General features: G+C 37.0%; 1 protein-coding gene across 3 annotated transcripts in view; it reads right to left on the bottom strand.

Annotated features, from left to right (window-relative positions):
• Nucleotides 1–8,149: 8,149 nt before the first annotated feature.
• Nucleotides 8,150–17,811, bottom strand: part of BCAT1 (branched chain amino acid transaminase 1) — a 102,478-nt gene continuing 92,816 nt past the window's right edge. For all 3 annotated transcript variants that reach the window (XM_015534620.2, XM_007075612.3, XM_007075613.3), the window contains one exon: nt 8,150–10,747. In XM_015534620.2, coding sequence (XP_015390106.2) covers nt 10,706–10,747 — 42 coding nt within the window. In that variant the 3' untranslated portion in view covers nt 8,150–10,705. The remainder of the gene's footprint in view (nt 10,748–17,811) is intronic.

Here is a 17,811-nt window from a genome sequence, read left to right on the forward strand (position 1 = left end):
ACCTATTTCCAATGAACTCAGGAATTGGTGAGATTTAGGCTTCAGACAAGACATCTTTAATACTTGGAGCTAAGTGGGGCTTTGATAAAGGAAGGTGTGAAGCTGCCAAATATTATGTACCTACTGGACACTAGGCATTGTGCAAGCTGCTTAGTATATACTGTCTACAAATTAGTAAAGATTTTTTTCCTCTGGGAAGACAGGAGAACCAGTAAGTTGTAATCCTTTGAAGAGTTACTCGGCAAGTGGAAAAGGCAAACATTGGCATAATTACAAGTTCTCATAGTCACCTACATGAAAGAGGGAGCTCCAATGTAAAACTGTGCCCTCCACACATTTGACTAAAAGCTAGCCATTCAAGCGATTAGCAAAATAATTGTTAGAAAGTATCAGGAGGAGGAGGATTATTGCCATTAAAGAAAGTTTGCATTAGACTTGGGGGGGTGGGGGGGGTTGGAGGGTGGGGATGTTCTTGCAAAAATGCAAACATTAACCTCACGATTATGACAAAAGCAAGCCCTAGAAAAATACTGTTCGTTCTCATATGAAATTTGAAGTCCTCCTCTCCTCTGAGAGCAAAGTCGTGAGGATGGAGATCATGTTGGATGATCTCTGTGTCCATCACTTAACCTCATTTGGCTTCCTATTGCCTTTTAAATTGCCTTCTCAAATCTCATTGGAGAAGCAGACCAATTTATTATCTTTATTCAGGAATTTACAGAAACTGTCTTGCAAATACAAGTTTAATATACTGGGAAGATAGGTAAATAAAAGTCCAAATGACGATAAAAGATGATTCTTAAATTAAACGTGGTAGTGAAAGCATCAGTAAATATGGGGTTGAAACTGTTTGCCGTGCTGTGTGAAGTCAGCAGGATCTAGGTGACTCCTGCGATGATCATCGCAGCCATACATCTAGTAAATGTATGAAACCGATTTTTATCATCAGAAGGCCGTTTACCCGTCAAAACAAGCCCATCCCTCAATTATACCAGAAAGGGGTTCTTTCCATCTACTTTTTGGCCATATTACATTCTCAGGGCATAGATTTGGGCCAGAAACACTGAACTAACAATATTATATGGGCATTTGATGAAGGCCCAACCCTCAAATATTTCCCTCACAGGTGCCTGCAATTTCACTTGTGATAATCTGCCTTCATTTAGTTTCTTTGGGTTGTACGACATCGCTTGTCCTGAAATTCTTACCTTCTCATAAGTACTGTTTGCAATTAGAGCAGACTATTGACACCTTACATGATTAACAAGTTTCTGAATGAAGGCGTACCTTAGGTTAGATACCTGAGTCAAAAGGACATAATAAAACACGTGATTTTCTTCCTTAGAAGAGGAAACTAAGTTTGGAATGTTAAGAATGTTATTTGTTTTTGTATTACTCAGGATTCTATAGGGAATCAGAACCAATATATGCATATATATAGAACTTATACAATATACAGTATATAATATGTAACATTTATATGTATCATATATATATATATATATATACACACATATATACACACACACACACATATAAAATACACACACATGCAGAGAGAGCGCAAATTTTTTTTAAGGAATTGGCTCATGCAGTTGTGGAGTCTGGCAAGTCCAAACTCTGTGGGGCAAGCTGACAGGCAGAAAACTCGGTACGAGTCAATGTTTCAGTCTTGAGTCTGAAATCAGCATGGCAGGCCAGTCAGGCTGGTGACTCAGGCAGGGTTTTTATGCTGCAGTCTTAAGAATGAATTCCTTTTTCTATGGGAAACCTATGTTTACTTGTAAGGCCTTCTTCAACTGGATGAGGCCCACCCACATTGTGGAGGGTAATCTGCTTTACTCAAATTTTGCCAATTTAAATGTTAATCACAACTTTAAAAATACCTTCTGCACAGCAACATCTAGACTGGTGTTTAGCCAAATAACCGAGCTCTATAGCCTAGTCAAGTTGACACATAAAATTAACCATCATAGTTGTATTCGTGTAGAACTTGAAGCTTAACTTGTATTTCTAAAAACTAAAACCATCTAAACCCTTCTTAATAATTTTTTTTATCAATCATTGCTTGGCCTAGCACTGAATTTCACCTCCAGGCTTGACTAGATCACACATTTCTAATTCACCCTAAGCAACCTGGGGAAGCTGGATTATGCCTCTTGTCCTGTGCCACTGGTCTGAATTAGAAACATTCACCACTTCCACCAGGCATAGAAGGAAGAACTGATCATCATAGCTTCTTTGTACATTTTTCTAAAGTATTTACTAGCCCCTCTCTGTCTTTGGGTTCATTATTTATTTTTAATAAAATTCCATTAGCTCATACTTTACTCATGAATATTGTAAACTTTTTACAATATTAATTCATTAATCCTTATAACCCATGAGGCTGGTACTGCTATGATCTCCATTTTTTCCATGAATTTAAATAATTGGCTTAAAGTCTCAGGGTCAGTGATGGCCCTTAACCATTCTCTTAATTATTAAGCAACGTGCATATTAAGAAAGAGGTTTTTTTTTTTACCTCCAGCCATAACTTGAAAAGAACCCAGAGATGAAAAGTATCTATTATCTGTTTATCATTATCATGAATATTGAGAAATGTTTACTAGATTATTATACTTATCTTTAAAACAAAAGCAGTTTATTTGCTTCCTTTTAGTTAAATCAGTTCAGTTTAAAAATAGCTACACCTTAGAGGCGCCTAGCTGTCTCACTCAGTTGGTTAAGAGTCTGCCTTCAGCTCAGGTCATGATCTCATGGTTTGAGTTCCAGCCCCACATCGGGCTTTCTGCTATCTGCTCAGAGCCTGCTTCAGATCCTCTGTTCCCCTCTTTCTGCCCCTTCCCCACTTGTGCTCTCTCCAAAAGAAAAAGAAAAGAAAAAAGAAAAAAAGAAAAAGAAAGAAAAAAAAGATATATATATAGCTACACTGTGTTTGGGATACTTTCAGCCTGAGTCTTGTAACTAAACTTTTTTCAGGAGTTATTCTCACAGATTTTTCAAAAATCCTCTTGACTTAGTGACAAAACCTTTGGAGAGAATGACCATGGGTTTCAGTCAGCACTGTCCCTGTTGCATACAGACATGACTGGAGAATAAACCCAGTGATTGTCTTAACATACACATAAGAAGTGTCTACATCTTGGCTGTGGGTATTTTGATTACAAGAATGTGATCCTGTAAGTCATCAGCACTATAAATAAAGTCAGGCTATAATAGAACATTTCATCAAAAGTTATCATGGTAGAAGGCAACTGTTGTGGAATCAGATTCTTGATTTTAAAAATATGTTGACAATCAAATTGAATCAGCTTAGCAGAAAAATAATTACAAAGATTGAAAATTCCCTGTTCCTCCAAGCCTTTTATTTTGTTTGTTAGTAAACTGATGTAGGAGACACTTGTTCCCCTGAAGGAGACTGCTGTCTCAACTGATAAATCATATAAGCTCCAATGAATGTATGTCCTCAACCTCAGGAATGACAGGTCTTTGTCACTCTTGTGGGATCTGAGCAGTGATGCCGTGAGAGAATTTGACTAATAACCTTCATGTGGACCTTTCAAAGTCTGTATGTAACTCCTTGATAAAGATCTTGGTAAAGGCTAATATTGTCACAGGTTGACAGCGTTGGGAGAAGAGGGCCACGGAGCACTTCAACACTTTTCAGTTTATAGTAACTCCTTGAAAAAAACCTTAGGTTTTGCTGTACTTGGCAATCATTGGGACAAATCATAGGAAAATGAGTATGAAATATGTGACCCTCAGATATAATGCATTTGGCTTTATTCTCTCAGACATGTGCACATGAGGGCAGTTTATACAAAGTCTGGTTTGACTAAAAGGACACATCGCTGATGTTCTCTGAGTTTAGATGGAATGCCTTTCATTTTATACAGTGTCTTTAATTCTGCAGCTATTTAGCCACATATGGGTGTGTTGTATCAGTGAGATAGATTCACTGTGACAGTGAATGGAAAGAAGTAATCTATTCCCCTTATTTTGTGCAAAATTTAAAAGACAAAGCTAAATTTTACTAAAGACAGATCCATACCCAGGGGAAAGGACAATTCTGAAAAGCCCACTGTATTTCTAGCCAAATGTTTGAAAATAGATTTAGATTCTACCCAGGTGAATAGTTAATAGGTTTTTTGGGTGTGCTCAATTCTTTTCATGCTCCCAGTGTCATTTTGGTTTAAAAATACCACACTACATTTACTTCCCATGACCAAAAGCCTTAGAACATCATGAAAATGGTAATTAAGCATTACTTTCATGCATCCAACAAATGTTAATTTCAAGAGACTACACAAACAGGATTCCTTTAAGTTGTTTTATTGATGACAGGAACAAGTGCGTAATTAAAGATTTCATGAGACCTGCAAACAATAAAGAATGTGTCTATTGCCAGCAAAAATACAATTATTCCAGGTCCTTTAGACATTACAAATATAGAGTTCTTTCACACCAGATGGTTCATAAGTGACAAAGCCATTTTAGGATGTTTAATTGTGCTTCTACAAAACCTTCAAAGAATGAGGTAGTTTCCTTTACCCACGTTATTCTCCACATTTTGATTAACTTTCAGTGAGTTTAAATCTTTTAACGTAACCTTTAAACAATTTTTTCATGAAAGCCAAGCCTTATTTACAAAGTGTATTTCTCTGCACTTGATTTTTCTTAAAGAGAATTTCAATAATGACTACACAACTAGAGAACTTTGAGACAATCAATGGTTGGGATTTTTCATTGCAATTAGATTTAGGTGTAACAGCACATATTCTAAAAATTCCAGAGCTAAGCTGATATTCTCCTGTTTCTATCTATAAACTCCGATTTAAAAACTACTTCCTCAAACTACTTATTTTCTCTCAGTCACCGTTATTAAGCAAGTGCAAACTCTTCAGCAGTGACATAGGCTCTGTTTATTAGCCACTTGAGTCCATGTCAGAATCATTCATTCTCATAAGTCACCAGGGAAACATCTGCAGAATTTACAGATGCATACAGATTAGCTAGCTTATTTTTAAGACTTCATTCGAAATCTTATAGCCATACTCTTGAGAGAATTCCTGCACTTTTTAGAAACTTACCAAAGACGTAAAAATTGAGGCAGATATATGCATTCCTTTGTTAACCCTGAGAATGACTGCTGTGAAATTAACCTGGGGAAATTGCAGCATGTTGCACATTTTAGTTAAAAACTAAATGACAATATTCAACTAATTTCCAAATCAGGTAGCCTTCACCAAGGAAAAGGGGATGGCGGTAAACTGTATTTCTAAGGCGTGCGCGGGGGGGGGGGGGGGGGGGGCTGTGCAAAAGTCACAATGTACTCCTTGTCACTTATTTTTTCAGCCTCAAGAAGCTTCACGAATCTTAAGTAGTTGAAGGAATTATACAGTCTTCTCTAAATTTGTAGTACAGTGGTTTCCATATAACACGACCGTCAGGTTATTATCTCGAGATCATGGCCTAATTCTAATACCTAATGAACTGGCCCTTATACTTAGCCACTTCCTCCTCGGCACTATTGGTATTTGGCACCTACGTTGAACGCTAAAGACCCCTATGGTTGGCCAAATAAGGACAAGGCTTCTCTGGACAACACAGAAGCAAGTTTGACTTTTTTCCTGTGTTTCTTCCTCTACCTTCAGTTGTTCTTCTTCTGACATCTTCTCTAATTAAAAGTTTCTTGCCCCATAATTTAATAGTAGAACGTAGTCATTATAAAAGTGGATGTGCAGAGAAATCTGTCATTGAAACTACATCTTAATTCATTCTCATACCACAGCTTGCAGTCAAGTCTTACATCCCAACAGTGGATTCTGTAAATTGGAACATTATACAACTTAAGTTTTAAGCCTTATTCATAGGGTCTACAGAGGTATGAAACATATACTTCCAGACAGAAAAAGGCTTACTTAAGACTTCAACTGCATCCAGCAGATTTTAAAGACCGCTTCATTTTCTAACACCAAATTTCATGCCTTCGTCATTCACATTTGAAGCATTCATTCAAATCATTCACGAAAGCAAATGTATGTACTTCTATCTGATCCCACAGAATTATTTACCCACAAACACTATTACATCATGTTGATATGTTTTTTATCAAGCTCCCCAAATTAATATCTGAAGACTTTTGATGTGGTATGTACACTAAGGATGAAAAATCACTTTCTTCTACCTCTGAATTTTTTTAAAGCGTGTTTTGGCCATGATGAACATGAATCTCTTTGCAATACGTTAAATGGCCTTTCTTTTAAAATCTCAAACCATGAAAAGTCATTGTTATATTAGTCCTCTACTTGTGATTTTCTGAGTAGCTGGATCCATCATTTTCAAGCTAAAGCTCTAAAGAGTTTGATTCATAATAGACATTTTCCAGAAAAACTCATTCTAGGAACATTTTATTTCAATAATATCTGGCTTTGAGTTTAAGATCAGCAAGGATGCTGTAATTTCAGATGATCTTTTGTTAGATGAACCATGACAATTTAACATTGCTCCAGAGAATGTAGTTATCAAATGTACTAGGCAGGTTGGAAGTAAGTGGTAAACCAACAGGGAATCACACCAGGTAGACGGTGGTTGAATAACCCTCTAAATACTAATCCTACCGAGTAGTTGTGCAGTAGAAGAAAGGAATGGAAAAAGGGATGAATTTCCTTAAAAAATGAGATGGAAATGTTCATTGTGATTTCTTGATAAGACGTGTTCTAGCCATCATCTCCTATTATCTAACTGCATTAAATAACTTTTTTTATCTAAAAATTTTAGTAGAGTATAAACTCCACGAGGATAATGTCTATATACTATTTTCTAAAACTAACTGTCTAATCCCTACCACTAGCTGTGTTAGACGCAAATTTGTGGGTACTCAACCAACATTTATCAAATTAACTATAATCTCTATGATCTTTGTCAATTAATAGGTAATCCTTACTGAAAAGCTGGTACTCTCTGTTGGGAGCAGACATCTGGAAAACAGGTGAACAAATTCTACTTGTAAAAACACAAAGTGACAGGTATTATGAATTATCCACTAATTATTCATGAGCATTACTATTGGTAACTTAAGTTTCTGAATATACACATAAGAAATCCACATTACAAGGAAGAATTCTTTGATCACATTTAGCATCTGAATATAAAATAAGTGAGCCTTACAATGTTTCTCTGACCGCTAAGCCCTTTGCTTTAGTCCATCTGACGAATATTGATTGCCCTAAATATTTTAGAAAATATAAACAAGTGAACAAGTATTGTTATTTTCTGCCTAAAATACATTTTCCCCAATCGTAATGGTAAACTCAATGTATGCTCTTAAAAAGGAACTTTTTAAGGAAAAAGAATACAGTAACTGAGCACTGTGTGGGAATAGGGAGAATAAATAAGCTTATTCTGGAAGCTGATTTTATAGCAAAAACCCCCTAACGTGGAGTTGAATCTACTGCTTTAATAAGAGGCTCCTATAATTCTTTTGACCAAAACATACTCATTAATTGCCTCAAGTGTTCAAGAGTGCCGATTTGAAGGAAGCAAGACCACTCGTTTAGGTACAATAACATCGAGCAATAAACCTGATCCTAGGGCATCTCACGTAGGCTTCCCCAAACTTCAGGAGTGCTGACGCTGCACGGCATGTAAGTGGTGTTCACTGTACTTTCCTGCTGCTATCGTCTGTCATCTTTTTTTTTTTCCTTTACCTTATGGCAACATTTTGAGAAAAGAATAGAGGGTGTTTACCAGGGAGGGAAAAAAAAAAACATGATTCCTAACAAGTTTTCTCATTCGCTTATTTCTTTCCCTTTTACTTTTCCTTTGCACTTTTGAAAGCAAAGGTTAAAACAGGTATTATTAATTTCACTTCTGCCAGCTGCAGGTCCTTCAGAGCATGGTACACACCCCTGCAGTTGATGCTTCTTTTGGGGTATCCATGATTTGAATCCTTAATAAATGACTGTAACAATAAAAAAAATTCTAATAGCAAATATCTTTAGGAAATGCCCAAGTTTTGTTTATATCTGAACACTTCATTTTAAAACTCCGGTTTCTACCGGGGCACCTGGGTGGCTCAGTCAGTTGGGCATCGGCTCAGGCCTGGAGCCTGCTTCAGATTCTGTCTCTATCTCTCTCTGCCCCTCCCCTGCTCATGCTGTCTCAAAAATAAATAAACATTAAAAAAATAATTAAAAAAATCCCGGTTTCTACCAGTGTGTTTAGGAAAAAGCTGACAAACTTGGTCTGAAATGTAAAACATGAAAAAAGTGGGAGGAAGAGAACATGAAAAATAAGTTAATCATTATCATTCTAAGTGCCACCAGTTCTGTTTATATTCATGCACATGTGAATTGTTGAATCTCATTTGATCAACCCAATTAAACATTAAATAATTGCAGCCAATTATGCAAATATCAGCAACAATATTAATTTGTTGATCTTTTTGAGCAGATTAGCCTCACATGTTCCTAATGCTAGACTATCTTACACCATAAATGATCAATTAGTGTTAGGATAACTAAGTCTTGAAGAATGGATAATTGCCTAGTTATAATGTGTCACTCTTGCTGTATTAATCCACTGCAATTAAACAAATAGTGCACAAGGAAAAAAGATGTGCAGATGTTCCTTTTAAATCTATTTAACAAGTTAGTGTCAAGGTCAATTTTCTGTCTTATTACTTAAGAAAATGGCAGATTGCGCTCTCTCAGTTTTAGGAGACCTCCAGTTTTTTAAAATATATATCCTTAGTTTTCACTCCATCTGGTAGAAAGGGCTTAAAATGCTCTTAAGGTTTGATGAAAGAAATCATAGAGACATAATGTCAAGACATGTTGTTCTCTAACTTTTATAACGGACATGTGTTGCCATACTAAATTTAGAGATGCAAAGTGTGAAATATATTTATGGCAAACAAATGACTTCCACTTCTCATAGAAACGTAGGTCTAGTTATTAAGTGCTACTTGACAGGTTAGAATTACCTGCAAGTCTTTTCTAGACTACTGCTTTAAAAAGAAGGTCACAGGATTTAGCCAAGGTAAATGCATACCCTTAGAACACTACTTGGTGAAGTGTGCAGAGGACAGTTAAAGCACCTGAGGCCTGAAAAGAACAGACTTCCAAGACTTCAGATCACCAATTAAAAGCCCCCTAAAAGATATTTTTACTATTCCTTTTCATCTTATATACTTCCCTAATTTTCATTTTACCATTCCTATCTAAAAGAACCCTATGGCCAAAAGTCTTGGAAAAGAATCAAAGCCCCATTTGCTATGTGCTGCTAAATGCCTTAAGGAAATTTTTCTAACACATCAAACTTTTAGAAGGTCTTTTTTCCCCTTGTTCTGAAAAGAGAATGAAATATGATCAGCAAGATGAAAGTTACTAGAACTGAGGGAAACCAAAATATGTCTGAGAGTTGACCTTCCAAGGGTAAACGTTTTCTAGCAAGGTTTGACTGACTTTCCCCTAAATTATAAACCAGGATTCAATTTTAACTCACAGCTCCTAAATGAGGAAAAGATCATCTAGAATCGCTCTCCTGTACTCTAACCATGTGATCCTCCCAGCCCCATTCAACAGAAATGAGGTATATCAAAGTATACCCCTTTGATTTCTACCAAAAGCTAAATATGATTCTTTATTTTGTATTTAACATGTAACATATATGTATTTAACACTTCACAAAGGTCATTTCCATTTGGTTGGTATGATATCATGACCTCTCTAGAGCTGCTATTTCAATTCCAAGGCAGTCTTCAAATATGAAATAATCCCTCCAACAAACTATGCCTCTGAGTATCTCTAATGACTTAGCAGTCCCTGGAAAATAAAGACAACGTGAGGTAAATGGACACAATGTCAGAATCAACCACAAATTCTAATAAAGAGGTTTCATAATATAGAAACAAAGAAGGTACACTTCTATAGAAGCTAAATGTTCATTCATTCATTATTTAATGAGTACCTATTATGTGCCAGGCAGGGGGATACAAAGATCTCAAAGGCACAAGAGCCTCAGTCTTGTGTTGGTGGCTGACAAACAGCCAATCACAATACAATGTGGAAAGGACAATGGTGGAGATGTGCACAGGTCCTGCTGATGCACAAGGAGAGCCTGGAGGAGACTGTGACATCAGGAAGAAAGGAGATTTACTCTTTAAGATGGATTTAAGGGGCCTGCAAAGAAAAATGTGAAAGCAGAAATACCAGTTTTTCAGTCTTGATTATTAAACAGAAAACAAACAAACAAAAAAAACCCACAACCATTTTCTGAAGATGAAGATAATGTCACAGGAAACATTACCTATGAAATTTACTCAGATCAGTTTTCAAACACAAAGAAACTCATTTGGTTGAGGAGCAGAACGTAACTTACACTAAGGAAGAAAATATTTTTGTATCTGAGGAAACTAATAAGGGAGGCACTAAGATTATTGAGGAAAAGTCTATGCCGTAAGGCTTACATTATCATCTTTCGAAGAGAAGGTGAAGTAAGCTTTTAACACTGAGTTTACAAAATACCACTAGATGATTGCAATTCATTTTCTCTGGCATGAGGAAACAATCACCTGGTAACAACTGATAACACAAACTACATTAGGCACAACTAAAAACAGGTAGCCAAAGAAATCTATTGTAATTCAACTGCGACAGTTTGTCTCCATAGCACACAGATGATATTCTGTATTTTCCATTCAGGATACTATGATTGTCCAGTTGCTCTCTTCTCTTCCGTACTACAACAAAAGCAAGAAAACATGTTTAAGTGTAAACACTACCAGTGCAAGAATCGCTTACAAATAAGTTCAGCGATACAACCAATGTTATACAAAAAGGTCTGTTCCTATTTTGAACAGTAAAAGCATATTCGTGTTAAAAATAGGATTAGAGAGAAATAAATCAAATACCTGGAGAGAATCACAAGTTTTATAATTATGGTTGAATTCAAATTTATAGCTGAAATAAGTCTCTAAGTAATGCCTTTTCATCACCATTCTGTATTTAGTTTCTGCTCCCCAAATAAAGTAACTGAGTTAAATTTAATTACAATCATCTTTATTCTAAAGAAGCGATGCTCAGAGTGTGTGCTCCAGACCTGGAGCATCGGCATCACCAGGCAGCATGTCTGAAATGCAAATTCTCAAGCCATACCTCAGACTTTACTGGGGATGGGTCCCAGCAACCATGCTTCAGCCAGCACTTTCGGGGGATTCTAATGAGAGTGAAGTTTGAGAATCACCGCCCTGAAAGCCCCCTTTCTCAAGAGGGTTTTATGTTCATGGACAAAATATTAAATTGACAAACGCTCTGTTCTCTAAATGAAAGTCATTCAGGTTATGTTAGCATCTCAATTTTTCTTATTACTTCAAAAGTTATGGAACTACATCACAATCAGAATTTGATTATTCGCATCTCCAAATAATTTGCTTTCACAAACCTGAATTTTAATACTTAAAATTGAATTAACTGACACAAAGACATTCAAGATGTCCAAAGTAGAAAGCTAGTTTTGATCAATTTGTTCTTTTATTCATTCATTCATGTATGCGTGCATTCATTCATTCATTCATTCATCAAACATATCTGTGTTCAAATGAGCTCTCACAGTGCTAATGCTATGGTGCCAGGAGCTTGACAGACTTACTACAAAATTTATCCTCACAGTAACCCCAGAGAGTAGGCACCGTTATCGATCTCATTTTATGGATGAGAAAAACTGTGTTAGGGAGATTAAACAACTTACTCAGGTAATTCGTAAAGGGTAGAGCCGAGCCCAGACCCTAGCCAAAGGTCTCTCTTGCACCAATGACATGTTCTTGACTACCATTTGGAGTTCCCTCCACATGTTCACATAGCTGTGTCTGTGGAGATGGACTTGGAACATACCTTCCCTTCCCCCACCATGCCAGTGAGTCTGCCACCATGTGCTTGCCTAAATTCCTGCGATGATGTCCCCTTTTCACATGAATCGGCTTTTCATTCCCAATATAACTTCAGTTGAAATTCAGATAAAACATTAGCAGTTCCAAATGGGAAAGAACTTTAATGATCATCTAAAATGTAGGGGCTTTGGGGAGCCTGGCCGGCTCAGTCGGTAGAGCACGTGACTCTTGATCTCGGGGTCATAAGTTCGAGCCCCGTGTTGGGTGTAGAGATTACTTAAAAATAAAACCTTTAAAAAATAAATTAATTAATTAAATGCAAGGATGAGTCAAATAAGTGGAGCTCTGGACTTTAGAACAATTCCACTTTAATCAGTTTTGTATGTTGGGATTCTAGGAAAGATTTCCTTTGTAGAAAATTTCTGCTGCTTAAAAATCACGTATGAAGAGCAATGTACTCGTAAAGCCAAGCTTCTTATTTTACATCTAAGGACATTAAGGTTCTAGAAAACTCTTAATCTGAAGCCCAGGGCTCCTGCCTCTATCTGATGCTATTTCTCCTATGTTATATTGTCCATGTGCTGGGTTCCTCTTAAAGAGCTTTAAAGACCTCTGGCAGCAGAATCTATCAAATCGGTAAAAATATTGGGAGCCAAGAATGGGTCTACTTACAACCTTTTGGTTTACATAAAAAAGAGAATGAAGGAAGCCCAATGACTATAAGTGACTTGCTGAATCTATATCAGAAAGAGTTGTTTCAAGAGTGTGGCTTCCCACTATTAATTGTTGATTCATGATAAATGCTAGATAAAAATTCCCAAATTCTGCTTGATTTATGTATGGTACAACATGACTTAAGGTAAGATCAAAATACGTGTTTTGTTTCTCTTACTTGGATTCCCATTAATACATTAGATACTTATGCCATTAATAAGTGAGTGTCATCATACTGACATTTTAGCAGATCTACATTATTGTGATTCGTGACCGCCATAATTCCATCTTGAATCTCATCAATTAAAGTGAATTTGCTTTCGATTAGTTGTTTCAGTTTTATAAACAGTCAAAAATCTATTTGGGTTACAATGACAGTCATAGGCCATATCACTCTAAGAACCTTCATAATATATATTAAGATTGGCCTCCTCATCCTATAATTTATGCTTTTATGTAAAAATTATAGCATTCTGAGATGTATCTAAGAAATGTGATAATACAGGTAATTCAAACTATCTAGACCTAAGCAGTAAGCAATCAAACTTTCCATTTAGATGATAAATAACTTGATTCAATTTTTCAAGGCAAAATAATTCAAGAGTAGAGATGACAGATGTTAGCAGAGAGAGAAATTATATTCTTTCCTCAGGAGTAGGTACCTAGAGAAGGAGGGGAAAGAACACATGTCTGCATGGGCAAGGCTATCATTATCAGGGTCATTACAGAACCACAGCAGTAGGCTTACTCCTTCAGCATTTGTCAGGTCTGCTGTAAGTCACAATGACTTGATGTTGTTCACTGGAATTGAAGATGAGGTTAAAGCAACATGGCAAATCCAACTGAGCACATGGGGTGGTACTCAGCCCATGTGGAAGATTATCAATGAGGTATGCAGAATTTTCATCTTTCATGAATTCCAGGAAGAACACTAAACCAAAACACAACTAATGACAAGTTCATTACTTCACATCCAACATACATATGGCAAATAATTTTACATGGCCTTTGTTAAATGCCTTTTACATTAGGCAGGAAAGTTCTTAGCAACACAAAAGGACAATGGACATGTCATGCACTTATTCTCTGTGATGCCAATAAAATTATAATCAGTGCTGCCCACCAGGTGACAATTTGTCATTCTTGTTCTAAATCCTATTCAATGGGCAAAGCTCTGTAATCCTGTAACGTGGAGAAGTGTGTATTAGGGAACAAGTACAGCTGGGAAGCTGGTCAAGGGGCTGAGTCATCAAGGCAATCTGGAAATGTTCACTTAGTATGCACACAAAGAGAAGGATAACTCGGGACATCAGCAGGGAAAAGGAGTAGGGCTCTTATGTAACTAAAAACCATCAAGCTGTTCCACTGAAAACAAAAAAATGCAATAACCACTAATGGTCATTTATTCTTACAAAACTGTAGCCACTAGTGGGGAAAACAGAATTTTAAAAGAAATTCCATCTGGTGGCCTACAGTCAATACAGATCCTGCACCTATCTCACTGGGCTTTCCTTTTCCTAAACTATTTAAGACACCTACCTCTCTAAACTTAACCAAAGAGGTGAAAAATCTATATACTGAAAACCATAGAAAGCTTAGAAAAGAAATTGAAGAAGACACACACACAAAAAAATGGAAAAATATTTCATGCTCATGGATTGGAAGAATATTGTTAAAATGTTGATACTATCTAAAGCAATCTACATATTCAATGCAATCTGTATCAAAATAACACCAGCATTCTGCACAGAGCTAGAGGAAACAATCCTAAAATGTGTATGGAACCAGAAAAGACCCCAAATAGCCAAAGCAATCCTAAAAATGAGAAACAAAGCTGGAGGCATCACAATTCTGGACTTCAAGATGTATCACAAAGCTGTAATCATGAAGACAGTATGGCACTGGCACAGAAACAGACACTTAGATCAATGGAACAGAATACAGAATGCAGAAATGGACCAACAAACATATGACCAACTAATCTTTGACAAAGCAGGAAAGAATATCCAATGGAATAAAGACAGTCTCTCCAGCAAATTGTGTTGGGAAAACTGGACAGCAACATGCAGAAAAATGAACCTGGACCAGTTTCTTACATGATACACAAAAATAAACTCAAAATGGATGAAAGACCTAAATGTAAGACAGGAAGCCATCAAAATCCTAGAGGAGAAAGCAGGCAAAAACCTCTTTGACTGGGGCACTTGGGTGGCTCAGTCGGTTAAGCGTCCGACTTCGGCTCAGGTCATGATCTTGCGGTTTGCGAGTTCGAGCCCCGTGTCAGGCTCTGTGCTGACAGCTCAGAGCCTGAAGCCTGCTTCGGATTCTGTGTCTCCCTCTCTCTCTGCTCCTCCCCTGCTTATGCTCTGTCTCTGTCTCAAAAATAAATAAAACATTAAAAAAAAATTTTAAAAAACAACAACACCTCTTTGACCTTGGCTGCAACAACTTCTTATTCAACATGTCTCCAGAAGCAAGGGAAACAAAAGCAAAAACGAACTATTGGAATCTCTTCAAGATAAAAACCTTCTGCATGGTGAAGGAAACAATCAGCAAAACTAAAAGTCAACCGACAGAATGGGAAAAGATACTTGTAAATGACATATTAGATAAAGGGTTAGTATCTGAAATCTTATAAAGAACTTATCAAACTCAACACCCAAAAAACAAATAATCCAGTGAAGAAACAGGCAAAAGACATCAATAGACACTTTTCCAAAAAGGACATCCAGGTGGCCAATAGACCCATGAAAAAATGCTCAACATCACTCGTCATCAGGGAAGTACGAATCAAAACCACAATGAGATACCACCTTACACCTGTCAGAATGGCTAACATTAACAACTCAGGCAACAATAGATGTTGGCGAGGACGCAGTGAAAGAATCCTTTTGCACTGTTGGTGGGAATGCAAACTGGCGCAGCCACTCTGGAAAACACTATGGAGATTCCTCAAAAAATTAAAAATACAACTACCTTATGACCCAGCAAATGCACTACTAGGTACTTATCCAAAGGATACAGGTATGCTGTTTTGAAGAGGCACATTCACCCCAATGTTTATAGCAGCATTATTGACAATAGCCAAAGTATGGAAAGAGCCCAAATGTCCATTGACAGATGAACGGATAAAGAAAATGTGGTGTGTGTATGCGTGCGTGTGTGTAGAGAGAAAGAGAGAGAGAGAGAGAGAGAGAGAGAGAGAGAGAGAGATACAATGGAGTATTACTCAGCAATCAAAAAGAATGAAATCTTGTCGTCTGCAACAACATGGATGGAACTAGTGTATTATGCTAAATGCAATTAGAGAAAGACAAATATACAACTTCAGTCATATGTGGAATTTAAGATACAAAACAGACGAATATAAGGGAAGGGAAGCAAAAATAATATAAAAATATGGAGGGGGACAAACATAAGAGAATCTTAAATATAGAGAACTGAAGGTTGCTGAGGGGTTGTGGGAGGGGGGATGGGCTAAATGGGCAAGGGGCAGTAAGGAGGACACTTGTTGGGATGAGCCCTGGATGTTATATGTAGGGGATGAATCACTGGATTCTACTCCTGAAATCACTATTATACTATATGCTAAATAACTTGGATGCAAATTTAAAAAATAAAATAAATTAATTAAAAAAAAAAAAGAGAAAAGGACTTCCACCTCTCAGGTCTTTGCAATCACTACTTCCCACTTTCTAAAACCTCAACAGCAGCCCTGTTAGTTACACAAACATGCTGCCCTGATATTTAAGGCCTGGATTCCAGGTTTTTATTTGATTCTGACAGCAGTCTTGGTATGTGCATTTCACTTTAAAAATGTCTAAAATCAGGTTCTCTCAAAGTTTTCTCGAAAAGTAATATGTGGGGCGCCTGGGTGGCTTAGTCGGCTCAGGACATGATCTCACAGTTCATGGGTTCGAGCCCCGTGTAGAGCTCTGTGCTGACAGCTCAGAGCCTGGAATCTGCTTCAAATTCTATGTCTCCCTCTCTCTCTGCTTCTCCCCCACTCACACTCTCTCTCTCTCAAAAATAAATAAATGTTTAAAAAAATTTTTTAAAAAAGTCATTTGATATTATTTAAGGCCTTCCTCCCACCTCTCCTCAGAATGTGTTAATATATAAGAGCAACATGTTTTTGTCCTTCAGTATCTGTCTGGTATATCACTCACTTATTTGTTCCTTTATTCATTTATTCAAGAAACATTACTGAGTGTGTATGATAGCCCAGGCCTTGAACTGAATACTGGGGTTATAAGAAGGGAGTAAAACAATTCCTACATTCAAACAACCTTAGAACAAAGACAAGTGTGTGACTAATTAGAATACAACTTAAAGGCCATATGTGATATGGAACCCAGGTACTTTGGTAGCTGGAAGAAGAAGTTATATTTGAGGGGATGAATACGTGTTTGTACCGGGGACAGGGATGTTGCTCAAGACAGACTTTAAAAGTTCCTCAAGGAGATGTGTCTTGACAGACAACCAATACCTTCTCAAGTAGGCAAACTGTAGAAGGTACAGAAAGGCAGGAAGAAGTAGACAGCAGAGTCAATTGGAGAACAGAGATTATCCCAATAGCAGGCATATTGGTGAATACGATAGTGAGTAATCAGATTGACAAAGAGCGATGCAAGAGAAAAGAAACATAGGCAATATGGCTAATGTTCTCCATGCTGAAGTCTGGTTAAGTAACACAAAAGTGTTTTTCTTTGTCACTTGAAAAAAGAAAGAGGGGAAAAAAAAAAAAAAAGACTGAAACACTCCCCTCCTAAGAGGTATTTTTAGGGCAATCTAAAATCCATGGAATTTTATGGAAAATTCGCCAAGGGGAATGAATACTTAACCTCAGAGGTTCTTACTCATATACAGAAACACACAAGTTAAATGACAATCACATCTGTGGTTAAGAAGGATTTCCACCCCCCATGTCACAGTGGCAAGAATCTTCTGGGTTTATTGGTTGTTGTTGCTCTCTTCAATTTACCAGAGCACTTCTTACGAAATATCCATGTTTTTCATGTAATGTCAAAGAGATCAAATGTAAAACATGATGCAATTCTATGCTTTTTCCTCAATAATTACTTAAATTATTTTTCGTGGACAGAAACAGGCACCTGTAGCTTGGGTGACAGCACCAATTTGCTATCTTATAAGAGAATAATTTTGAAACTTTAGGTTCCATGCCCACAGGCATAAAATAATTG

The sequence above is a fragment of the Panthera tigris genome, chromosome B4 (assembly GCF_018350195.1).
Source record: "Panthera tigris isolate Pti1 chromosome B4, P.tigris_Pti1_mat1.1, whole genome shotgun sequence".
Taxonomy (NCBI): Eukaryota; Metazoa; Chordata; class Mammalia; order Carnivora; family Felidae; genus Panthera; species Panthera tigris.